The 26,163-nt window shown below is 41.9% G+C and overlaps 3 protein-coding genes across 5 annotated transcripts in view; 2 read left to right on the top strand and 1 right to left on the bottom strand.

The window, feature by feature from the left end:
- Positions 1–26,163, top strand: part of lmln (leishmanolysin-like (metallopeptidase M8 family)) — a 429,410-nt gene that overhangs the window by 285,549 nt on the left and 117,698 nt on the right. The gene's annotated exons all lie outside the window — the stretch shown is intronic.
- On the top strand, positions 1,314–9,935 carry popdc2 (popeye domain cAMP effector 2). Of its 2 annotated transcripts, none has more exons than XM_084022395.1 (4): positions 1,314–2,187; positions 5,927–6,035; positions 7,136–7,702; positions 9,797–9,935. In XM_084022395.1, the coding sequence occupies exons 1-3, from the start codon at positions 1,700–1,702 to the stop codon at positions 7,652–7,654; spliced, it is 1,116 nt and encodes a 371-aa protein (XP_083878521.1). In that variant the 5' UTR covers positions 1,314–1,699; the 3' UTR covers positions 7,655–7,702; positions 9,797–9,935. The 2 variants fall into 2 exon arrangements, with proteins under 2 accessions (XP_083878521.1, XP_083878522.1); XM_084022396.1 differs by having other exon boundaries at positions 7,136–7,562; positions 9,797–9,934.
- On the bottom strand, positions 11,293–24,798 carry pla1a (phospholipase A1 member A). Of its 2 annotated transcripts, none has more exons than XM_084022393.1 (11): positions 24,413–24,798; positions 23,627–23,852; positions 21,500–21,677; positions 20,998–21,106; positions 19,021–19,122; positions 17,752–17,844; positions 16,424–16,606; positions 15,543–15,632; positions 15,184–15,289; positions 12,353–12,508; positions 11,293–11,430 (listed from the first exon to the last, which is right to left on the bottom strand). In XM_084022393.1, exons 1-11 carry the CDS (start codon positions 24,477–24,479, stop codon positions 11,340–11,342), a joined length of 1,401 nt encoding a protein of 466 aa, XP_083878519.1. In that variant the 5' UTR covers positions 24,480–24,798; the 3' UTR covers positions 11,293–11,339. The 2 variants fall into 2 exon arrangements, with proteins under 2 accessions (XP_083878519.1, XP_083878520.1); XM_084022394.1 differs by having other exon boundaries at positions 16,424–16,588; positions 24,413–24,797.

The following is a 26,163-nucleotide window of genomic DNA, read 5'->3' as shown; positions in this document are numbered from 1 at the left end:
GTTTCCAGTAAGCACAAACCACTCTTTTCTAATTTAGAGAAAAGTACATGTCGGATAATTGAAAATTCTAACCTTAGTTGGCGTTTAGATGATGAATAACTGCCTAGAAACTAAACCTGCCCCGTCGGTCTGTTTAAACATGAACCCACCCTCCTAAACAAAGGTGCCATTTATATAAATAAAATGCTGACACTAGTCATGATACACTATAAAGGTTTACTAATTGTCAATTTTGACAAGACGGCCTAATGTTCAGAGGTTTAATGCACATCTTAACTTTAGTCATGCATACAAATATGCTGAGCATTGGTTTACAAGACTCCACAGATTATATCACATCCACAAACTGCCAACACTTTCAAATGTCTACAAAGGACTTAATGAAAAATGTGCAGAATTACAAACTTTTTATAATAGCACCTGATTGTAACCTAAAATAAAATCTAAATGAAAGTCAATCTAGCTAGTTTATGGATTATTTTAGGATTTAATAGAGCCAGATTGTTAAATGAATCAAGTCAGTGCTTAAATACCGAGACGTGAAGAACGTGTCTCCACTTTTTAAATGTTCTGCAACACAAAGCTCCTTAAATCTGTTTTCCTCCTGAATATTTTAAAATCTGTCAACTTCAGGCAGAATGTGGTTGTGTGGATACAGGGTTACTTTATTCCTTCATGTGCAATTACAATATCAGTGTATACCACTGGGTAATATCAACATTTCAGATTTCCTATTTCACATGTACAATAATGTGAACTCAATCACTCTGTCTCCGATTCTAGTTTATATTTTGTTTCTTGTTTTTTGTTTCTTGTTTTCGTCTATCTTTACTTGCTCCATCATTTTTCTGAATGTACTACATATAAATTGGATGTTTATTCTCTTGCTCTAATAAAACAAGCACATCTAGCAGAGGAGAGGGGATCTGGATCTATGAGGTGGTTGTGGTGGCCGTCGGTGTTTCTACCTGAAATCTGACCTGCGCTGACATCCCACTCATATCAGGGTCTGTAAATATGATCGGCCGAGCTGCTGCCTGAGACTAAATTGGATTCACAAGTTTGGTTGGAGGAAGAACTTTTTTGCAAGTGTGTGACCCACTCATAGATATTTGTTATAGTCCCTGTCCTCCCTCCGTTTCCTGCCTCCCTCTCTCTCTCTCTCTCTCTCTCTCTCTCTCTCTGTTATGTTAAGTAGCAGGCCTGCTTTCTGTCCACCACTCTTTCCTCCTTGGGTTTCAATTCCAAACATGGTTATCCTTCTAGGGCTCTATCAACGCCCACCCTCCCTCGTCCCTTCTCTTCCAGCTGTTGGCTCTACAGAGCAGGCCGGTGGGCGAGAGACACAGACAGAAGACCCCGGGTGACAGAAAGACTCGGAAGGGAAAGGCTGATGACAGAGAGGGAGGGTCGCATAATGCGAGAAGAAGAAGAAGAAGGAACCCATTCCAGCTGTGTTTCTATAACAAATCGAGCCGTGAGAACTTCTTCACATTGAAGAATTTTCCACTGCACGCCAAGGGAACAAATATTTACTTCTGACATTCTTCTGTGTTTATTTTTGATCGAACAAAACATCTAGTCGTACATGTTGGTGGGACAGAAATAGCACCTAAGATCATCGGATAGAGAGTTGTTTTTTGGTCTTTGTGTTTGTGCATCAGAAGCCTCTTCCCCAGCTCATCGTCTGAACACAAACATGGACAACGCCACTCTGCTGGACAGCTTGTTCTTCCCCCCTCTCTGCGACGGCTGGAGCAACAACACGGAGGGAGCCATCTACCATTTGGGCAACACCATGCTGTTTCTTGGCTACATGGGAGGCAGCGGGGCCTACGGGTGCCTCTTCATCTTCGGCTTCCTGGCTCCCGCCTTCTCCTGCATGATCTTGTGGGGCTGGATGACGATGTGCAGCCTGGACGTCTTCATCTGGAACGTGCTTCTGCTTCTGGCCTGCTTGACTCAGATCTGCCACCTGCTTTACCGGCTGCACGATGACGGCATACGCAGCGAGGAGCTGACCGCCCTCTACCAGGCGGTGTACCTGCCGCTGGGCGTGCCCGTCCAGGTGTTCAAGGAGATCGCAGGCGCCTTTGAGAGCAAGGTGGTGGAGCTGAAGGCGGGGGAGACGTACGCTGTGGAGGGCAAGACGCCCATCGACCAGCTCTCCTTTCTGCTGTCTGGGAGGTGGGCAGTGTGGGCATATCTGTGTACATCTACACACCTGTACTACCTAATGCAGACGCACACTTGAGTAAAAGTCTTTCACAAGATCAGAGTTCAGAGTAGAAATACATTATTACAGGTAAAACTTTTCGTTAAACCTATCACTAAGTGACAATTTATGGCATTTGGAGGCAGTGGGAACGAGTTGTTAACACGACATCATCTCACAAACATAATTTTGAAGTTGACAAACAGTTGCTTATTTACACATCCAGCAGAATATTAGCATTCATTTGGCGTTGTGTTTAAGGACACTTGATGAATCTAAGCCCTGTATTCGCTCTCCTTTTAGCTCTGTATTTGGTCTCCACCAACTCCTGAGGGAAATATCTGTCTTTTGCTGCTAAATGCTCCACTTTGTTCACCAGATAGTTGTTACTGTGTCTGCCTGCTGTTTGCTGCCGAGCAGGTAGTGAACAGTGTGTTTTTAGAGCTTCCTGCTGCGTCTGGAAATTAAGCTGAGTGAACCAAAACAGTAAAAACAATGAGCTGAGAGATGCTAAAACGCCCCGTAAGGCTAAAGGGGATCCGTAAAGGGTTCATCACACTGAGAATTAAACATTACAGAACATTTTTAATTAAATGCCAATATGAAAACAGTGATCATAGCTGCACACACTCTGAACACTTCTACATCACTGCAGCAAGGTGACAAACTCAATCACCAATAAAAGTTAATTGTCAAAATTAAAAGCATAATGTGTAAGATGGTAATGTTAAAGCATGAAGTCCTAATCCAACTAAACCTGTCAGATAAATGTAGTATGTGAAGCAAAAAGTACATCATTACCCTCTGAAAGTATAGTGGACTTGAAGTAGCAGTAAATGGAAACTTAAGTACATGCACCTCAAAATTAGTTGGCACTGACCAACACTCTTTACACAAAAACTGAAGTGTCATATTCATATATATCTCAAGGCTGTAGTTTTTTGGAAACGTACAGATGTTGCTGAAATGAAGACTAATTGTTTTAAGAAAACTCCTGTTCTAACAGACTTCTGCAGAACTGGATTCCTATTTCAGTCTCTTTCATGCTGTTGGCAGCGTGGAACTGTCACAGGAAATGTATCTTCTTCATCCAAACATCCTCAAAGTAGAGCTGCATTAGATTTTACGGTCCTGGAGCCTAACACAAGAGAAATGTTGTAAACACAGTCTTTTTTGTCTTTGACTCACCAGTGTGCTGTCCCCTCTGCACTCTGCCAGACCGTGTTAAATGATAGTGTTGGACTTCGGGGCAGACGTGGACGCCGACTGCTCCTCTTAAATGCATCATCTTAGATTAAATGTTGGCCGTTGACAGCTCAGTGTGTAGGAGCCACATTTAAAACAAAAGAAACAAAAAGGTTTTTTTTGGTAATGTTATCTTTTTCTCCTTAGTTTCATTTTTAAGATGTAGTGGAGTAACATCTACCTGAGCAGAGGGATCTGAGCTTCTCACTGCTTTAGAGATAAACAGAGCGTTTCAGAGAGAAAAGCTGCTGCAGCACAGCCTGGACAGAACAATAAAGCAAGTTATGAGCATTGAAGCATGTAAACATGTTCTAGTAGGAAGATCCACCAGAAAAAGAGTATCATCGCTCTTTAAGACATTCCCATCAATCAACCGTCTCCTGTTTGGTATAACTACGTGACGACATGTGAACATGTGATTTGAACGCTGACTTTAATCAAGATGAAGCTGGCTGCAGCGAGTTGTTCCCATTCACACACAAGAGCGTTAGTGAGGTCCAGCGCTGGTGATGAGATAAGGCCTGACGTCCCAGTTCATCCCAAAGGTGTCCATGAGGGCGGTGCTGGGTGCAGGCCAGCTGCTTTAAGCACCTGTCTGGTCCAAACAGGACATGTTGCCACGAAGCTGGAGGCAGAATATCGTCAAGTGATACTCCAATATAATATATCTGATAAAGATTCTTCCATTAAGATACATAGTGAACAAACAGAATACCAGCAATTTTGATGTACTTGTTCTTCACTTGAATATTTTCTTGCTACTTCTACCCCACTACATATCTGAGGCAAATTTTGTATGTTTTTATTTACATGACTTATACTAGCTAAGACTAATAAAACAAAATATAATCAACAAATAAATTATGATGTAATATTATTGATTAAGATAAAACTATTAATTGGAAATGCATTCATAATTTAAATGCAATAATTACACTACACTAATATTAAATAAGGTATTCTGAAATGGACCATTCTGCATAAGTATATACTTTTTTGTACTTTAAGTATATTTTAATGTACCTGCATACATTTATTTTTGAATGCATGACTTTTGCTTGTAACAGAGTATTTCTGCACTATAGTGTTGCTAACTTTTACTTTTTAACGACTTGTAATAAGACCTTTAATAACATTGTAATACTTTTATCCTTTACATGTAGCTGCTGGATAACAATGGAGGAGAATAGTTTTTAAAAGACTCATTTCCTGGATGAGACTTGCATTATCTTCCGTAGATGTCAGGTGATTGACATGAAGCAGATGGTTTGCAGCGCTGATGTGACGACATTCAACTCACATTGGAGGGAGAATAAGACAGAAACGTTTGATGTAATGAAGCCTTGATGTTTAGTGTGCTGGATTATCTCACTCGGCGGAAGCTATTCTCTTTTAAAGTAAAGCTTCCTTCTGAGGGAGGAATGTCTCGATGCCTTAAACTCAGATTTCTGAAAGAATCCTGGCAGAAGAAGAAAGGTGGTTTTTGTCAATTTATAAGAAAGATGTTCCATGAAAGGTATACCATTGGTGGAAGAAGTACACAGATCCTTTACTAGTTGAAATACTGTGGTTTAAAAATACTCCTTTTCAAGTAAATGTCCTGATTCAAAATGTCAGCAAAATGTACTTAAAGTCTACAAAGTAAAAGTACACATTATGCAGAATGGCTCCTTTAAAAGTGTATAATTAATATGGATTATTATTCAGTTTGAATCACTGACAAACACATGTAAGAGCATTTAAATGGTGTAGTTCAGACATTTTAAATATTTTTTACAATACTGGCTACATTATATTACTGCATTGTATCATATAAGCATATACATGATATCAGTATATATCAATTACATAAAAAAGTAACTAGTGTCAAAGAAATGCAGTAAAAAGTACAATATAGTACTAGTAGTAGAAGTAGAGAAGAAGTAGCAAGAAAATGGAAATACTCAAAGTACAAGTCACCTTTGTACTGAAGTACAGTACTTCTTCATATTTGTATTTATATTTTTTCTATTCTATATTCATGTTTCTTGTTGTTGGTTCTTACTTTCATTATTTTTAATTGAATTTTCTCTTACTTTGTTTATGTCATTTACACCAAAGCAAATTTCTTGAACGTGACTGGCAATAAATCAGATTCTGAAAGGTGTTTTATAGTTAAAGGTTTTATATTCTTTAAAAGCGTCAGTATGTTTTCCAATGTTGCAGAATTTAGCAAAATTGGCACACACTCCATATGACTATAAAACCCTTTACCATCATTCAAAACACAGTGGATCATCATTTAATAGAACCTGCCAGCGGGCAGGTGGGTTTTAAGAGATTCATAAAGTTAATAGTCTTCAGTTTGTTCATCGCTGTCCTGGCAGAGACATTCATGCTCACATATATTTGCAAAGTGACCTCCAAGCTCTCATTATCACGTCTTAATCCCATCTCTTTCTAAACCTTAACCCCTCTCTCTTTTAGGATCAATGTGTCTTTGGAGGGCCAGTTCCTGCATTACATCCACCGCCACCAGTTCCTCGACTCTCCGGAGTGGGAGTCTCTCAGACCAAACGAGGAGGGAAAGTTCCAGGTAAATTGAACATGAAGTGCCATCAGTGATGGATGGACAAGAATCCAAGACGAAGGTCAAGTTGTCTTTTGTTTCCCGTCTATCGGACTCAGGGTCTGAACAAAGCAATTGTCTCCTTGTCTTTCAAATGTCCTGTTGCTTAAGAGCAGTTCAGTGAAAGTAAACACGAGGTCTGGACGTCATGTTGGACATTCAGGTTTCTCTCCAGGGCCAAACAGCGTTTTAAACAGGAAGGCTTTGCAGGGTAGTTTGACTAATGAGGTGCACAAATAAAAAACAGGGCTGCAACTAACAATTATTTTAATTATCAATCAGTCTGCTTTGTTTGTCTATAAAATGTCACAAAATAGTGAAAAATGGATGGATCATGAAGTAGTCATACTGTATTTTATTTTATTTTACCTTATTTTTTTTAATCATCAGCCTGAAACTGAAATATCTTTCGGTTTTACAATACAGGGTTTGAATACATCATACATCAAAAGTATCAAATTCTTTGTGTAACTCGAATGAGGGAATTTTGCTTGAAAAATGATTGATCAATAAGAAACAGTATAATTTAATAGTTGCTGATTTTGCCTATTGACTAATTCATTCATCGACTAAATGTTGTAACTCTAAAAAGAAGAAATATTATTATAGATAATTATTTATGTATACTGAAATGTGGAATAGACACATTTTATATATTGTCTAATTTGGCCACAATGTCTTAGGAAATGTATTTAAGTTTTGTAATTCATAGTTTCTACCACGTGGTCAGCAAACATATTAACAGTTTGGGGAACAACTTCAGTCTGACCTAAAGGCTTCTTTCCCTAGTAAGAAGGGTTGTTAGTAATTTAGTTTGATTCTGGTACATTAGATACATTCAAGCTTAGGAGAGAACTAGGCTAGCAGTCTTTATGCTAAGCTAAGCTAGCCACCTGCTGACTCCAACTTACATACTAGACAATGTTTTCATTCTGGGCAGAAAGGTATTTCCTAAAATGTTGAAACTATTGCCTATGTGTGAGTACGATACAAACAAAATCGTGGCACACTTAAAAATGACCTAACTGGCCTAAAAGTCATTCAGGTGTTTCCTTCACACTCCCCAGGTGACCATGACAGCAGAGGAAGACTCCCGCTACATCTCATGGCGTCGCCGGCGCCTCTATCTGCTGATATCAAGGGACCGCTACATCGCCCGCGTCTTCTCCGTCATGCTGGGCTACGACATTGCCGAGAAGCTCTACAACCTCAACAACAAGCTCTACGTCAAGAGTGGCGTGCTGTTGGACATCCGCCTGCCCAGCCTCTACCATGTGCTGGCCCCGTCATCCTCGCAGGGCAGCAGTGGCAGTGACACCGTCAGCAAGGAGCAGCAGCAGGGTGAAGACTCGGCGCCGGCCTACCAGATGCCCGACCCGGCCCAGTTTCAACCCCACCTGCAGGGACCAAGGAACCCCAGCCTGGACGAACCCCAGCCCCACCAGCATGACCGTTACCAGCACCCCTGGGCGTCAGACCCCGAGCTGCCTACTGGTGAGGACTCCACCAGCCTGGTCCTGGAGGACTTTGCCGATGTGGCGGGCTCCTTAACGGATTATGGCAGTGAGAGGGATTATTTGAGGTAGAGGGGCAGGGTGCCGGAGCTAACACACTGGGTCACCACTAGGCTACATGTAAGTACCTCACCTGGGCGGGGAGCATGGGGCTGGGGGGCGGCGTGTGTGCATGGGGGGCTTGCAGTGCACAGTTCTTACTAACCCGGCTTTAAAGTGAGACACTATGGCAGATTTTCCTCTACAATTGTATAGGTGTTGTGGTGCAAAATTATCTTTTAGATTGACAAACATCATATGTGTAATTGATGGCACAATTCGAATGGGATCATTAAGGACCCATGGTCGTCAACCAGAAGGGGCGGGACTTTGTCTCCCTTCTCCCCAGCGAAACTGGAGGGATTCAAATCCAGTCCTTCCCATTTGATTGGACCGTTAAAATGTGGGTGGGTTTAGATTGTAGCGGGATACGGAGCTACAGAGGACTGTGGCACCACAACTTCCCTCAACGCTTAAAGCTGCGGATTGATTGATGGATGGATGTCACGATATTATTGGCTGAAATTGGTTGGTAATAGTATATATTTTGTTGTTGTTTTACAGGAAGAAAAGGGGATTGGATTTTTATATAAAAATACACAATATGATCGGTGATGTGATCATTAAAAGGATTAAACAGGATTTGAGTAATGGTACTGTGTTATGCATTTGTTTGTGGTGAGCAATGGTTCGATACTGTAGCTTGTAGGTCAGTCAGGCAGCAGCTGGGTTCTTATCTGATGAGGATTAGAGCTCGAACATTTAGGGGAGGCCAAAAAAAAAAAAAAATACAGTACCATGTATTAATCCAGTTGGCTCACCAGTTGGCAGTCTATCTGCTTATTTGTTCCCGTCCTCTCCCGCCTCCCTACCATCGAGAGCAGCCCTCGCCCCGTCACACGCAGAGGATCACATTTCATCGCTGCTGGCGGGGTCAGAGTCGGGTTTGGGTTGCACAGCGGCTGTCAAGCAGTAGGTTAAATCTGTCACAGACAGTAGTAACGCAGCTTCAGTTCACATGTACAGGAGACGTGTTGGAGGCTGATAAACTTACATCTGCAAGAAACGTCTCCAATCTGCCTGACATGAATCCAAATGACCGTCTTGGACGTAGAAAGAAAAGTCATCTGTCAAATGCAGCTACGTTAGTGTTATAATATATGGTTTTGGCATCAGACCTTCAGAATCAAATATCAAAGGGTAACACTCATGTGGAAGAGATGTATTGTGTAAACACACAGAGTGGTGAAAAATGGTCCTACTTCTCACTTGATGTATTATCTCAGTTAACATTGTAAACATGGGTTTAGGGTCTCAATCTCTAGTTTCAAGTCTTCTTCAATCCAGCATGATGTTCATTTCGTACATTATAGTCCATTTATAGTAAAACAGACCATAAAGCAGGGGATGCTTTAGGGGTGGGGCTACCTTGTGATTGACAGGTTACCAATGCAGTTAGCTACTAAGATGACTTCAACACTTAGCTGTAAAGTTGACATTGAATTATGAAGCTAACTTTGTTAACAGCCTCACACCAGAATCCAGATGATCCAGATCCAGTAAGGTTGCTGCTTTGCTGCTTGTGTTCATCAGATCCACCCGTCGCTCCTCCACAGCCCAAATATGGTCACTTCCTTCACTGGTTGCAGAAATTACAAGATGGTGATGGCAAAAAATGCTGAATTGAGGCTTCAAAATCCGTAGCCCACAAACCAACGGGTGACGCCACGATGTCTCTTAAAGTGCACACTCAGTTACATTTCCAGTGAAATTTTTTCCAGACTGAACGGTCGCAGTTTTAAACACCAAATGTAATCCACAACAAAATATATTTCCCTCGATTCTGAATTGAGGACACAAATTAAATTCCAGTGGGACACAGGCCATAAAGGGGACTAGTTAAGTTGTGCTGTATGGTTTCATATTTAACTGTCAAATTAAATTTGTTTCTAACATTTACATAACAAACGTTATAACAAATAAATACTTTACTGCTGTTTCTGCTGAAGTTGTTTGGATGAATTACAACTGGTTTGTTCAATCATTTCTGTGGAGGAGAAACTGATCTGATTGATTAGCCACCTGTTGCAGCTTCAACGTTGTCCTGCATGTTGTCAGGAGGCCAGTGTTGCTCATGATGATGACCCTAACCCACGTTTCTGTGTTGACCAACAGATGATGGTGATGGAGAACTAGCACCTCGGTTCCTGAGGGGCCGAGCGCCGCTGGCTCCCACCGACACTCCCAAACTGTGAGAACAGTCTCTCCTGGAAACACTATCTTATTTACAGCATAGCAGTAACCAATGTGTCACATGTCACCTGTTATGACAGCGTCTCCTCCTCGCCCTCAGCCCCAGTTCACATCAACAGTCCTGAGCATTAGGTGGTGTTTTGTGTGTGTGATGAGGAAACTCTGAAACCTGCCTTAAAATCACAAAGACTGGGGGACCCACCACATGCAGTCAATTTTAGTGAAACGTCTACATATTTTAATATTCAATGAACATGGCATTAACAATAATCTATCATTTAACAGATAAGCAAACAAATACAGTGCTCAAAGGACATTTATATTGAGTGTTTCTGCTAGCAGTGAGAAATGTTCGCCCCATTAAAGATGGACATGCTGACCTGCAGGTGAACTACAAACTAACCATATCTGAATTTAATCTAAATAGCCATCATAAGTGGAGGCAGAGGAGCAAACATCTGAAATGTTTTTTCACGCAATAAAAATGGATTCTGTGACACTGAAACTGTTGAAGTTGGTTTTCATCTCACTTATATTTGATGTTAAAACTATAATTGTTTGATTTGGACTTCACATGTCCCCCCCCCCCCCCCCTCCTCCCCATAAATCTCTCCTACTCAGTGTTACAAACAGTACTGATATAGCCACTACACATTATCTGGATCTGACTGTGATTTCGTTTTGCACTTGTCAGTTTAGTTTTTCTTCATGTCACTTTCATGTTTCGCTCTTTGGTTTATTTGTCTGGATGCACCGTGACTTATCAGCCTCTTCTGGCGATATATTGGATGCCTGTAAATCCTTGTTGTTGTTTGTGTGAGTATCTAATACACATGTAAACTGTGAATGACATTATTTGTCCTGTTATTGACTTGGAATATACAGAGATGAAAACGAAAACGAAAACGTTTTTAAAGATGATCTTTAATGGGGCCAAGATCTCTCCATAAAGCTCTTTGTTTGCAGTGAAAATGCAGTTTGTTTTCTGTGACCTTCTACTTCCTGTAAGGCCACTAGCGGCCTGATTTATCTGCTCTTAAGATAATCTTTGATTACAGAATAATCTTCACAAGATTCTTCCAATGCCAGGTTTTCCTGTTGCTCCAATTTGCTGTAGACGAGCTGCAGTTTTAATTTTATTCACTGTTTCCATTCCAGTATCTAACACACAAACATCATTCTTCAACATCCAATCACCAACAGAGGGAAGCACAGCTACTAGTGTATTGCTTGGAAAGAAAAACAGCATCATTACAACATTCTTTCAACACTTCTCAGATCTGCAGGAGGATGAGATCAGCCCAATAACTAAATAATAAAGTTAGTAGTAAAGTGATCCAGAAACAAATATGGATCTTTGGCTCTCTGATCATTAAGCAAGGTGGTTAAAATGTGAAACTTCATGGTGGGTGAATTCGCTGTCGAAGCGGGTGGGTTTTCCCCCAGTGTCTGTGAACTCGTTTCTTTAGAAGCTGCCACACACCTGCACAAATTCATGTGACCACGGAGCTCCTCGTCTGATGTCGAAGTTGTTCACGCACAGTGGCACCTCCCGCCTGAAACAGAAACACGATTAAATGTGGCTTAAATGGTAAACCTTGCTCTGGTTTAGGGATTGAGCCTGAATGTGGAGGAGGAGGGCCACATTGTGACATCTGTTGTGAATCTGCTTTTGACTGCCAGCTTTCAGCTCAACAGGTGATGGCTACACGCTTTATTTTGTGGTTTACCCCCACAGAATAAATGGCAGCATTGTCAGAGCAGAGGCCATTTTTACATATGTATTTACATTTACATTTAGGGCATTTAGCAGACGCATTTAGCGGTGAGTCGTGCTATGCAGAGTCGAGGTGAAGTCTGAACAGGTGAGTCTTGAGCCTTTTTCGGAAGATGGCAGTGACTCTGCTGTCCTGACATTAGTCGGGAGTTCGTTCCACCACTGAGGACCAGAACAGAGAAGAGTCTGGACTTTGCTGAGCGACATTTGTTTGATTTCAGCGATGGTGGTACCAGCCGGCCAGCTGAAGTAGAGGAGCGAAGTGCTCGCTTCGGGGCATGAGGTTTGACCAGTGTTTGAAGGTAGATGGGTGGCTCAGCCCCTACGTTCCCTCCTTAGGAACATAGGGGCTGAGGGAACATGACCCCATCACCACAACAACTAGCAACAATCACTATTTGTTTTGGTACAAGTCAAATAACCACAGAAAACAGTTAAATGTTCGTTCTACTGCTTCTCTATGAGTATCCCTTTAATCATTTTAACATTGCACCTGTACTTCTGAGCTACTGCTTTCATATTCCATCTCCTCACAGGGCGGCTCATTAGAAACACAAACAGGAAGCTGTTTGACAGAATACAGCAGGAGGCGGTGGGAGATTGAGGCGAACACAGTGTGTGTGTGTGTGTGTGTGTGTGTGTGTGTGTGTGTGTGTGTGTGTGTGTGTGTGTGTGTGTGTCATGTTGCAGGTAAACTTCACCTGAGAGCGGGGACGTCAGAGAGGCAGACGGACTTGATGTGGATGTCTCCCTGTCTGTAGAAGCGAGCTCCGGTGTTCTTCAGCGTGATGGAGTGGATCTGACACAGAGCGACGGGGTGAGACAACACCGTCCTGTACACCGTTGTATCGGTCTGACTGCACCACACACACACACACACACACACACACACACACACACACACACACACACACACACACACACACACACACACACACACACACAGCAGGTAAATAATGTTGTCATAACCACACAAGACCAGACCCTCACTTTCAGATAATCAACATTCATCACAGTGGACAGTTATTACTTGCTGTGTCTCTTTTTGAATAAACAAGATGGAACATAAACTCAAAGTTTTATTATTACACGTTCCTTTTTTATTAGAAGAAAATCCATGAATCAGTGGTAGAAGAAGAACTTAGATCCTTGATTAAAAATATTGCATAACAAGTAAAAATGTTTCTTCAGTAAAACTAAGTATAACCAGATCAATGTACTTCAAGTATTATTATTCACTAACAAATATGTGTCAACTGCAACTTTTCCATTTTCTGCCACTATATACTACTACATACCACGTTTATTTGACACGTGTAGTTAATTTTTACATTAAAAATTATATCTAGAAGTGGTGTCTGATACTTGTTGTGTGGATGGGTGTGTCAAACAAGCACAGGACTTTCACCCTGTTTGAGTCACATTTGAAAGTCAGCCTTGAATTATTTCAACTTAAATAACGTAAAACAAACAATTATTTTCAGCCAAACCATGATGTCGCGTGTCCAGACGTTTGACCCAGAAGTGCAGAGTTGGCACTAGGTACAAATATATGAATTGCTAACTTGATAGTACATTAAAGTTTCTGTATTTCAGTCCCTTAATTTAAATTAAGGGGGTTGGCACCGAGGTGGCCAATCAGATTTCAGGCCACGCCCCCATCCAAAACATTACCAAGCTATTTTGTTGCCTTTTTGCTTGGTTTCCTTTCAATTAACGGTGTTAACAACAGGTGTGAAACTAATAACTAACTAATGTAGCTGCAACCAACAAATCATGTTTATTATTTTTTAACATGCATCATTTTAGAAACCGGATTAAGGCTCATTAAAGCACTGAATGATCTTTTCCTTACAGTGAATTCTTTGGTTGATGCAATTTGGTTTTTGGTTTGTTCTAAGTCCCATTATGTATTAAGTCACACACACACACACACACACACACACACACACACACACACACACACACACACACATATATATTCTATATATACTATATATATTATGTTATAGTATGGGATATCATTTAAGGTAATACAAGTATTATTAATATAACAAGAATGTGAGTATCCATACAATCTCAGCAATTTAAGTGAACTCAAGTGAACCGATGTCGACACGTATTCCCGCCACAGCGTCCTGCACCTGGCTGGGACTCTTTACATACAAAGTAATACATCTCTTCTATACATAGAAGCTGTCTGCTCAGCTTTTCTGGGGGGAACCATGAATTACAGTACAGTTGTGGGATGAAGGAGCTGTCAAGCAGACCAACTGTCAAACTGACTTCTGCTTCTACTTTATGCTCTTTAGCTTCTGTTACATGGATTGTGGACAAAGTTCAGCTTTAATGTGGACCTTTGTTCATTTACATTTACATCTCACAGTTATGGGCATCATGTACAGTTATCAACAACTCTTTCTATCATCTTGTGTTTTTCTTTCCCATGTTTCTAAAATGCTAGTAACAGGAACTTGGTCTGCCCCCCCCCCTCTCTATACATACATCCTGTTGTTGGTGTTTTGAGTGAAGTGGACTCAACTTTGGGATAATTTTGAAGGATGTCGTTTAGTAGTTTGTGCTTGTCAGAGGTATCAGGGTAAAAGGGTGGACCCTGCAATGCAGGACTCAAAGCAGGCAGGTGAATGGAAGAGAAAAAAACAAAAGCTGGTACGAAAGGCAAAACGTTGAAGCCTGAGGGAGCAGGCTGAGAAACACAAAGTACAAAAGACTGAAATCAAAATATGCAACGAGGAACTCACAAGAACATCAAACACGAAGGAGGACTAAAAGCCACCCAGGAAAACACTAGAAACTAATGAGACAACCAGGCACAGCTGGGCGGACATGAGGGCAGGCTGGAAGCTGATTGGTGGAAACAAGGGGAGCCGAGTGAGGCTGATGAGACCAAAACAAGTCTATTTATTAACAAACCCAAGACCATGACAGCGCTGCTGTTTAGTGCTAGAACACAGAGAGCTGTTTCTGTTATTACGCCTCCCTTCGTTGATATTAAGATGCTAAACGTTCATCGTCACGCTGCGAACAACACGGGAGTCCAGACGAGAACATAGAGTGTCATAGATGACCAAGCTGCATTCTTGGACACATGGGAACATGATGGATGATAACTGTGAATTTTTTTCTATTGAATATTGATATCATGTTAATAATACACACGTGATAATACTGTGTAAATAATCTAGCTCCTCTAGAATCATCTATAAACAGTTATCCACCTCGTCTTTTGAGTGCAATTAATTTACCAAAAGGATAGAACCTTTTTAATAGACGTTGCGATAACATTGTTATCGGGAACTATAATACGATAATCATGTTGTAAAACTGTCAAGACCTGCAACTCACAATTATTTCCATTATCGATTAACCTATCAGTTGTCACAATTGAGAAGCTTTAGTTCAAGAATTTGTGACACTTGCAGTTGTGTTTGCTCGATGTACAATCTGAGTGAGAACTTAGTTTGACATCCTGGTTGTGGGAAAAGAATGGAGGAGTGTGTGTGGTACCTACAGCCTGAGCCTCCGCTGCGTTCCCACGCTCTCCGTCGTCAGGGTCACCTCCACCTCAGCGCTCTTATCCAGAGGAGAAACCTCCAGCTGCAGCAGGAGGTGATGAGCTGGGCAGCGTGGGAAACATGCATTTATCATTACCGACACCAATATACGCATAAAACACCTTAACACCAAGTGTTGAATTACGTAACTGTAATAACTATCGAGGTGGACAAACATTTCCCACAAGAACACTATTCAGTAACATTCTATACTTATTTAAATGTGTGATGTCTTTGCTTTTAATGTATTGCTCTGCCTCTGTAAATCACTTAGTGTCTGAATGGTGAAAATAAACGTTACTAACGGTTCACTCACAGCAAAAAGGTGGTGAAGATGACGTGAGGAGGAAAAGCTTCTGCTCTTTGGGAACTGGAGATACGACTATCCCGCTGTTCTCTGATAAACCTGAAACACACACACACACACACACACACACACACACACACACACACACACACACACACACACACACACACACACACACACACACACAGGTGAGCATACAGGAGATCCACACACATCCAGAGGGCTCCATGCACGTTAACTGTGTCTCTGTATCAGCGGGTTGAGATGATAAGAAGCAGCTAACAGCTGCCGTGTGACGAGTGCAGCCGGATGTCAAACCCACTGGTGATACTGATGCTCAACAGAGAGCCACACACAGATACCCCGTTTGTATGTTCATGCTTTTCATGGCTGCCTGTCCCTCCACAGCCCGACGGGACCAGGAGAGTAAATCTAGACGGAGGCAGCTCAGTGAACTCTGATAGTGTGGTAATAAACCTCCAAAAGGCAAAACCATTCTCCATCATGTCAAATCTGCTGCTGCAGTGATGACACGCCGACGGGGAGTTAGCATCACGCTGGTTCCCTGTGGGATTCTTCCATTGGTGTTTGATTATTAATGCAGCATAAACAAACATATATGATACTTACATGTTTTGTTCAGTAAGATAATCTTCATGAATGAACATTTTATGATCTTTGAAGTAAATGCTAAACCATGTTCACATGACTTCATGTCACAATATATGATTATTATTATTGTTATTATTTGGGCATTTTTATACACTATTCTATTGTTTTGTGTAAAAAGACAGATGACATGAACAATTAAGTCTCAAGCATCATGTCTGAGGAAGAGTATTGATAATGTATATATTGATCACTTAAAGGAGTGCTCCTAGTAGTCTCACCTATAGTTGGACATGTCCCCTTGAAGACGTCACAGTCCACACAGCGTCCCTTCAGGAAGTCCTCATAGCTGTGGCACGGGATCCCGATCAGCGGGCACGAGCCGTTCAGCGCGCTCATGTAGACGTGCAGCGCCCTCATGTGGTCACATAGCACATAACCGTACACTGGGAAATAGACAAGAACTGACAACACACAGGAACACTAAGGCAGCCAGATGTCTGGAGTCAATTACACTCATTTAAATGTGTCCATGTGTAAAACCGCCGTCAATGTATGTGTGATTTGAGTTGGATTCAAAACTCCTGGAGGAAAAAGAACAAAGTCTTCAGAGACGACGCAGCAGGCCAATTATAGACACAAACACAGCTGCACGTTTAGGTTTTAGTGAGTGGAAGAAGAACTCGGATCACACAAAAATGTTACTTCAGTCAAAGCACAAACGTATTAACATCAACACTTAAAGTCACAAAAGTAACTCGTTAAAGGGCCCATTTCAGACTGAATTGGATTATAATTATTGATGCATTCATGTGTTAAAGTGGAGCTCATTTTAATGGCTTGTATTCTGCTGGGTAGCTTGTGGATCTGCCTCCAGGGATTACTAAAGTCATCCGCAGTAATCCAGCACCCTAAACATCAAGGCTTCATTACATCAGACGTTTCTGTCTTATTCTCCCTCCAACGTGAGTTGAATGTCGTCACATCAGCGCTGCAAACCATCTGCTTCATGTCAATCACCTGACATCTACGAGATAATGCAAGTCTCATCCAGGAAATGAGTCTTTTAAAAACGATTCCCCTCCATTGTTATCCAGCAGCTACATGTAAAGTACGCTGCTTATAAAGGATACAAGTATTACAATGTAATTAAATGTCTTATTACAAGTCTTTATAAAGAAGTGGTGGAAGAAGTACTGGCATCAAAATAATGCATTTACGTTCTTTAAGGGCAAAGTTCTCATTGTGCAGAATGGCTCTTTTCAGAATAATATATGCTATATTATCATATTATAATTATTGATACATTAATGTGTTGTTGCAGCTAAATGTGGAGCTCCCTTAGATTATTTATGCAATATACTTCTGGTCAGCTTTCAATTAATCACTAAATAATAATCTGAGTCAATGGTAATACATTGTAATTTATTAGTTTATTAGAAATCTGAAATATAAGTTATCAAATAAATGTGGAGGAGTAAAAATCAAAATATGAATACATAAAGTAGCAGAAAATGGAAAGCACAAGTACCTCCAAACAGTACAGAAGTACTTGAGTAGAAGTATTTGCGTTCCAGCGCTGGTGTATATCAGTGTGTGCTGAACTTACTTGAGGCGAACCTGGAGCGAGCACATCCCGTCTGGTCCTTCCCTCCATTCAGGAAGAAGTCCACGTGGCCGACAGGGATGGAAATACCAAAATCTGATGCAGAAGAAAAGCTCATTAATGCTGCCGACATTTTGTTGCTGCTGTTCTGCTCCATGAACACAAAGTGAGGGAAAACACAACAGGCATGGTGAAGTAAATGTCTATAAAGTCAGACAGTGTTGTGTTTGGTGCTGTTGATTTCATGCCTCGTCTCCACACTCACCCACCAACATGTCAAAGACTGATGAACGCATGGAGGTCAACATTGGAGTTCAATTCCCCAAACCTGAGTCAGCTGCTTCAAAGACATGAAGGTGACCTGACCCACCACATGTGTTTCATATTCATGCAAGCGGTGTTCCTTTCTTCTTTTCCTTGATGTGATCAAACCACAGACAAGCAAATCCACTGGGCTTTTATATCTGTCTTTATATGTTTTATTACTGATTATATAAACGATGCTAAAACTGTGCAATATTATATTTCACCTTTTACTATATATTCAATCCTATATTATATTATATTTCATGTTCATGTTTTATTACATGAGCAATTATATCACACAGTATTGTATTATATTTCTATATCTATACAGACTCTCTCTCTCTCTCTCTCTCTCTCTCTCTCTCTCTCTCTCTCTCTCTCTCTCTCTCTCTCTCTACCTAAAATATATACTGTACATATATAATATGTATATACAATGTACTGTATATATATATATATATATATATATATATATGTGTTTAATATGTTCTATTCAATTTCATCTAATATAATCTAATCTAGTCTTTTCATTGTATCTAATTTCTAACTCAATCTCAATTTCAGCTCATCTAATTTAATGGAATCTAATCTATTTTGATCTAATCTCATAGAATATTGTATTATATCTCATCGTATCTTTTCTTCTCATCTCACCTTATCTTATTGTATCTCATAACACATAAATTTAAACTTGAATTTAAACTTCAAGTTGCCTTTCCAGCCAATCTTCATTTACCTCTAATAAAACCACCTGTCATGACAAAATGCCCTCGTGTTGCGCCTCAGTAAAGTGTGATATTATATATATGGATATAGTATATTATATATGTATCTCACGTTGCAACACGCTTTTCTCGTACCAACTGTTGACCTGCTGTCTGTTACCAAGGCAACAGTAGACGTTCTGTGACCTGCAGCTTAGTGGAAAGAAATCAGCATAATTTTAAGGCTTTAAAGTTGTCTCACAGTCAGAGTCTGTGTGGATGGCATCAACAAACTGAGCGTCGGATGGGTCCAGCCGGTCGGAGGTGTCGGCTCCTTTAAACATGGGTCCAGCCGGGTCCAGACCTGGAGGACGAGGAAAGAAATCATTCCACAGGATTGTTTTCCTTCTGAACTCTGATAATGAACATGTTTAATGTGTTTTGCAGAAGCTGTATTTCCATATTGAAATACCCCACTGAAACTGGAATTTCGGTGGTTTGTGCTAGTTAAATGTTTTAATACTAAGTAAATTCCTCTCATCACATGAAAGCAGCATTGTTTCTGAGGAGCCTGGTTTTGGTTTCTCTGTGTCTGTGGCTGATGCAGATGTTGACTCGAGGTTTTACAGGATTGAACATCACTTTGTGTAACTAGAAGCTGCGTGAGGCTTGAGAAACTCACTATTTAAACAAGGAAACAGACAGTTGATGATATAAAATATACATTGAAACCAAAGGAAACCTACGACGGCGTATTAGGGCCACTGTCGAAAAAAAAAAAAAAAAAAAACGGAGCCAAGAGAGGTGGGCAATATTCTGAGATTAAAAGTCACAAATTTGCTAGTTTTAAAGTGGCAAATTTGCGACTTTAAAACTAGCAAATTTGCGAGTTTTAAAGTGGCAAATTTGCTATTTTATTACGATGCTAACAACCTTCATTTATGCTAGCTAACTTCGCTTCCGAATGTCGCTTTTATCTTTCGAATGAATTCATCCCAACGTGTGACGCTTTGCTAAGGCCCATGGTTATTGTTGGTTAATTTTATATGGGCCAAATTGTCATCTTATTTGTGTTTATTGAGCAGGTAGTTTGCCTAAGCTAGCGGTAGCTTTCACTTGTTGTCATAGCAACGGCAAACATCCGGGTCAAGCTACGTGATTACTTCCTCTATGACCGCTAGCTTAGCCAAACCACCCGATCAACAAACACACATACCGTAAAATGACAATTTGGCCCATATAAAATTAACCAACACTAACCATCAAGAGCCATCACCCTAAGGACCTTAGCAAAGCATTGACACACGGGATGGATTAATTAGAAAGATAAAAGCTACATTCATGGGAAGTTAGCTAGCATAAATACCGGTTGTTAGCATCGTAATAAACTAGCAAATTTGCCACTTAAAAACGAGCAAATTTGCGACTTTTTTCTAGCAAATTTGCGACTTTTTTCTAGCGAATTTGCCATTTTTTCTCGAAATATTACCCCCCTCCCCCGGGTCCGTATTTTTTTTTTTTCATACTTGGCCCTAGTACGCCGTCGTAGAAACCAGAGTGTAAAAACCACATTACTAAATAAGCCCAAACAAAAGCATCGGCTTCATCTTCCTGCTGCTATTTGATCTATAGTTATTGAAATGAATGTCTTGCTGCATGCTGAACTGACTCAAGCGAACAGCTGTTTCTCTCTTCCTGTCACTTCTTTCATTTACATAATCCTGAAGAGACTCTCAGGTTTGAAACTACAGCTAGCCCGGCCTCTACGAGCAACCAAAATGAATCTTTTGAAAGCCGATCATATTGATGTTGGCCCAGTAAATATGTCTCGCTCCAATCAGCAGCTGTGTCTCCCCTGAACGGCACAGACACTCAAACATCTCCCCACTCAGACAGCTAAAAGGCAGATATAGACAAGTGGCTCATTGTGTTGGTGTTTTCTGGGAACAAGCATCTCCACACAGCCTCAGGGAGGCTTTTATCAAAGTGCCGTTGTCCTTTGCTAATCTTCCAAGGTCACACTGAAACACATTCACAGCCGAGAGGCTCCGAGAGACGTCGTTAGCAGCATCTGCTGTGCATTCAACCAAAATATAGAAGTTCTGCATCGTGGCTTTGTTACTTATCTTCTAAAAGAGAGCGATTCTTTAAATTGAAGTGGAACGGAGACGTTTCGCATTGTGAAATTGTGATTCCTCTGGAACACATGTGATGTCGGATGGAGGAGGTCGGGACACACCTGTGATCCGTCCTATCTTCCCCTCAAACAGAGTCCCCACGAAGCCAGCGACGTGGGCCCCCAGGCTGATCCCGATGAAGTGGAAGGACTCCAGTTTGCATCCATGTTTCTGTGGGACGAGACGGCCGCAGTCTGTCATTTACACCTGAAACTGTTCTGTTTGTTTGTTTTCTTCCCACATTTTATACTCGCCACCTGCTCAGAAACCGCCGTGTCATTCAGACGCCAGCTGGTGATGGCAGGCGGATATATATTGTAAAAGAACAAGTCTTTTAAAACAATGCACCATTTGAGACTGACACAACTGTGATTTTGCATTAAAGTTGTTGATGATGCTTTTGTTCACTTCACAAAAAAATCTGATCTTAATAAGATGACCTGTCTAAATAAACGATTGATGTCGGTCATTATATACCACTAGTTCTGAAATAGACACAAATAGAATTAGATAACCCCGCAAAACAATGAAAGTAAAACATTGTTATTGACGTGTTTGTCTTACCTCCAGCTGGTTGATGAGGACAGAGATCTGCAAAGCCACCTCCTTGTAATTCTCCACCACCAGGTTGTAGGCGAAGGAGGCCCCGTAGACCCAGTCCACCACCAGCACGTTCACATCCTCCGCCCTGAGCAGGGCCCGGGCCAGCTGCTTCACCCAGGACGGCTTACTGCCCACTGCCCTGTGGGTGGAGGGGTGCAGCGGTGCAGGGATGGGGGTGGGGGGGATGCAGGGGTGGAGGGTTAGAGGGGTACAGGTGTAGAGGCGTAGAGGCATGCAGGGGTGGAGGGGTAGAGGGGTGGAGGGGTAGAGGCATGCAGGGGTGGAGAGGTAGAGGGGTGCAGGAGTGGAGGGGTGCAGAGGGAGAGGGGTACAGGGGTGCAGGGTTAGAGGGGTAGAGGGGTGAAGGGGTGCAGAGGTAGAGGGGTAGAGGGGTGCAGGGGTGGAGGGGTAGAGGGGTGCAGAGGTGCAGGGGTGGAGGGGTAGAGGGGTGCAGGGGTGGAGGGGTGCAGAGGTAGAGGGGTGCAGGGGTGGAGGGGTGGAGGGGTGCAGATGTGGAGGGGTAGAGGGGTGCAGGGGTAGAGGCATGCAGGGGTGGAGAGGTAGAGGGGTGCAGGAGTGGAGGGGTGCAGAGGTAGAGGGGTACAGGGGTGCAGGGTTAGAGGGGTGCAGGGGTGGAGGGGTAGAGGGGTGGAGGGGTAGAGGGGTGCAGGGGTGGAGGGGTGCAGAGGTAGAGGGGTGCAGAGGTGCAGGGGTGGAGGGGTAGAGGGGTGCAGAGGTGCAAGGGTAGAGGGGTGCAGGCGTGGAGGGGTAGAGAGGTGCAGGGACGGAGGGGTGGAGGGGTGCAGGTGTGGAGGGATGGAGGGGTGCAGGGCCATCAGGTTGGTTGGATCAAGGATGGTGGGATGAGATCAGGTTGGGGAATGCAGGAAAAGAGCGGATGGACTATCAATTATGTCTAAAAAAAGAACAACAAACAATAAACAAAGCTGGTGCCTTGCTAAGGGAATCCTCAATTTGATCAAATATGAGCTGTGGATGTGATGTTGTGCACCTCCTATTAGTTTGACCATTTTAAAGTATGAGACTGAAGCATGACCTTCTTCCTTCATCCCATGTTGATTTAAAGAAAAAAACACAAAAAGATGAAATCTTTAAAGCATACATGAAGAGGACATACTTTCATCTTTTTAGAACATTTTTTATCTATTTAACAATGTAAAATATTCCTGATGCTGTTTCATCTGAATACCAGTACTCGCCAGTATCACTTGTTCACCAGTGAAGGTAAAATGGAGCCTGAGATGGAAAGGCAGGTGTGGTGTCAACAGTGATGCAGGTGTTGTACTGGACTGTTGTGGTGATTAAGGAGCTCTCAAATTACCAGTCCATCTACGTTTTAAAACAAAAATGTAATGCAATTCATGGGGCCCTTGGGGTTCCTGGAGTAAAGCTGTAACTTGTGGCTGAGGAGAGGGACATCTGAATCCCTTGCTAATCCTGCTGCCACCACAACCCTGGATAAGAGAAATGTAGTGGATGGATTGATCACTTTCTGGGGACTTTCCCAAAAAGTGACTCAGCTGTTGTGAATTAAGGTATTGGTCTTGGTTATAGAAGGTCTTTTCGTTCCTGCAATGTGGAATTTCTCTTTATATTACATAAAATAATAATAACAAAGGTCCAAAATCTCCAGTGGCGCCTCTGAGTGAGGCTGCAGTAGCGACACTGTGGTAGCGACCTGTCAATCACGAAGTAGCCCCGTCCTAAAGCACACCCTGCTTTATGGTCTGTTGGACTCTAAATGGACCGTAATGTACTAAATGAACATCATGTTGGATTGAAGAAGACTTGAAACTAGAGACTGAGACCATAAACTCATGTTTGCAATGTTTACTGAGATAATACATCAAGAGAGAAGTAGGACCATTTTCTCATAAACTTCTATCCAATCAGACTTATGTCGCCCCCTGATGGACAGCAGAGAGAATGCAAGTTTTAGGCACTTCTGGATTGGCTTCACGTTTCAGAACCGGATGTTGCTGCCTGCTTCAAACCAGTAAGAAGAACACAAAGAAAAACCCATTGAGCTCATTGAGAAAGTGGGTCTTTTAAGGGTCCTCTCCTGACCTGTAGCCGTGGACGATGACCTTGGTCGGCCGGGAGATGTTGAAGTAGGAATGCTGCTGCTGCATTTCTGTGAGAGACTCCTGGATGAACATTTGTGCACAGTCCATGTTTGCCCTCGTCAGCAGCAGGTACTGAATCTGCAGCTTGACTCTGCGCTGCCGGTACTCCAACCAGGTGGTGTTGTTGAGGTCGGCGCAGTCATCGTCTCCGTGCGTTTCCTCCACACCTGCACACGTTGAATTCAGACAATAAAACATGATAAAACAGCGGAGAAATTATGAATCTGACACCAGATGATGGCACAACAAAATATTACATAAAGGGGTAATCTGTCTGTAATAATAAACATACTGCAAATTTAAATATACATGTCAAATAAAAATATAACCTCTTAAGCTACATTACATTTCAACTATGTTTTCTATGATAGTGATATTTGTTTGTTTGTGTATCACTTTCGGATCTTAAATTAAATCTCATAGCTTCAAGTAAGCAAAAGGTCCTGATTTACCTGTATTTAAATGATACAATGTTAAAATGTCTATTAAACACATGAAGTACTACAGCTAAAATGATAAAACTCATCCCTTTTGTGCAGTTAAAAAAACTGATCTTCATCAGTGAATTGATTCATAATGCTATTATATTATATTACCATACGACTCATGCACTGCAAGCCCAATCCCTGTCTTTGCATACGTGTTTGGAAATATTGCATGAAAACACTTAAATAAAAAGTGATGCAGAAGGAAAAGCAAGAGTCCTGCCATGAGCTTCTCCACTTACCCACCACCAGTGATGTGATGCAGACTGTCAAGACGCAGAGGAGGAACAGTGTGTACTCCCGAGGCATTTTCACTTGAATACAGAGGTGAATGGGGAGAGTAGCTTTAGTTGGTGCTTAACGGTGCTCAGCTGCTCCGTTTAGCCCCAGATTGGTGGATGGAGATCAGCTTTTGTCGTGAGAAAATCCCGGCTCTGTGCAGTGTTGTAACTCTGGAACGACTCAGGCTTTAGCTGGCATGAAGCGAAGCGGGAATATCCATATAAAACAGCCCAAGAGACTGTGTCTAATTATGTTTCTTTTCTTGCAAAGCGCCACTTTTACTCAGTCATCTCATTTGTCAGCTGGCTTTTTTTCCTTCCCAGAATGGGTTTGCACTGGACCGACAAGTGGTTGGAGCTCTTTGCCTGGTGATGAAGCCATGACCTCATTGGTGTTCAATGGCTGTTTGTTTGAAATGCTGGACTCTGGCCTGGCTGACCGCTGGTCTGTGTGTGCGTGTGTGTGTGTGTGTGTGTGTGTGTGTGTTTGTGTGTGTGTGTGTGTGTGTGTGTGTGTGTGTGTGTGTGTGTGTGTGTGTGTGTTTGTGTGTGTTTCAGAGGGTGAGGAGGAGGTCACCCTGTTGTGTCTGAGAGAAATCAATCATTAGCTGATTGATTGTTGGCTTTATGCTCTTAATGCCTTATGTGATCAATGCTCTCTGTAAATATGCTAAAAACGACTCTGGGGAATTCCATCGCTTCGACCATCAACCAGTTCATTGCTTGCTGTTGTCTTACTGTATCATCATTGTGGATCTCCAAATGAATACATGGCAGGTTTGACTGGATCTTGCCTCTAGTTTTAAGGTAGTAATTACACAACAACAAATAATATAATCCTTTCCCAGGAAAACGGATCAAGAGTACGTTTTGCATCACAGTGATTTAGAGCTTATAGGAGCTCAGATGAAAACGTTTGAGAACTAGAAAGGTCTCCGCCAGGGTTAGGGTCAGATCAACATACTTCTGTGTTTCCATTGATGTATTGAAAGGACAGAACACACAGCTCGCCAACCCCCCGTCGAGACACCCAAAAAACACAGACTGCTATTTGCGACCCCATGAAACAAACATTTGGACCCGCCGGTCGTTAGTAACGTGAATCATGTTTGTGTTGATAGTTATGTAACTCGTTTGACTCGTTTATTTTGAAAAGGCACTACGCATGTAAAGAGCGTATATTGACATGCCGTGACTGACGCGTGCAAAATGTGTTGGCCAAACTCCACAAATCCACAGCACTAAAAGTGAGCTGCAGGACACTGTGTACTGGGAGGTCCAGTAGCTGTTAGCCAAGCACGCCGCAAACTGTTTCCCCCTGACTGTGGTCGAGAAAGTGTGAGTCAGCATGATTCCCGTGCAGCCATAACTGGGCACGCCAAATATGATGCAGTTTGCTGCAGCAAGATGAGAGATTAGACAGACAGAGCTGCACACTCACTCACTCACATGCACACATGCAACCATTCATATAATCTTTTTGGTGGAGTTGAAAATATAAACCATTAACCATTAACCAAGACTGCTAGTTTCAAACTTAAAGGTTGATTAGATTATTCTATTCAGAAACACGTTCTATCATATTATCCTTGTAACATACCCATAACAATGAATATATAATAATGAAATTAAAGGTCATATTGATAAAACTTTTACGGAAACAAATACTTAAAAAAAAAAAACATCCACAGAGCTTTTAGAAAGGTGCAGAA

Source organism: Eutrigla gurnardus (assembly GCF_963514095.1).
Source record: "Eutrigla gurnardus genome assembly, chromosome: 12".
NCBI lineage: Eukaryota > Metazoa > Chordata > Actinopteri > Perciformes > Triglidae > Eutrigla > Eutrigla gurnardus.
Note: the sequence above shows the minus strand (reverse complement) of the source record. Positions and strands in the feature narration are given on the sequence as shown.

What these genes read in the sequence shown, in the direction of transcription:
- popdc2 (XM_084022395.1), top strand. Translation starts at nt 1,700, where the DNA reads ATGGACAACGCCACTCTGCTGGACAGCTTGTTCTTCCCCCCTCTCTGC. An exon ending in TCCTTTCTGCTGTCTGGGAG is followed by an intron (nt 2,188 to 5,926) that starts GTGGGCAGTGTG and finishes TCTCTCTTTTAG; the next exon opens with GATCAATGTGTCTTTGGAGG. An exon ending in ACGAGGAGGGAAAGTTCCAG is followed by an intron (nt 6,036 to 7,135) that starts GTAAATTGAACA and finishes CACACTCCCCAG; the next exon opens with GTGACCATGACAGCAGAGGA.
- pla1a (XM_084022393.1), bottom strand. Translation starts at nt 24,479, where the DNA reads ATGCCTCGGGAGTACACACTGTTCCTCCTCTGCGTCTTGACAGTCTGC. An exon ending in TCCTCATCAACCAGCTGGAG is followed by an intron (nt 21,107 to 21,499) that starts GTAAGACAAACA and finishes CTCGTCCCACAG; the next exon opens with AAACATGGATGCAAACTGGA. An exon ending in ACGCAGCGGAGGCTCAGGCT is followed by an intron (nt 12,509 to 15,183) that starts GTAGGTACCACA and finishes TGTGTGGTGCAG; the next exon opens with TCAGACCGATACAACGGTGT.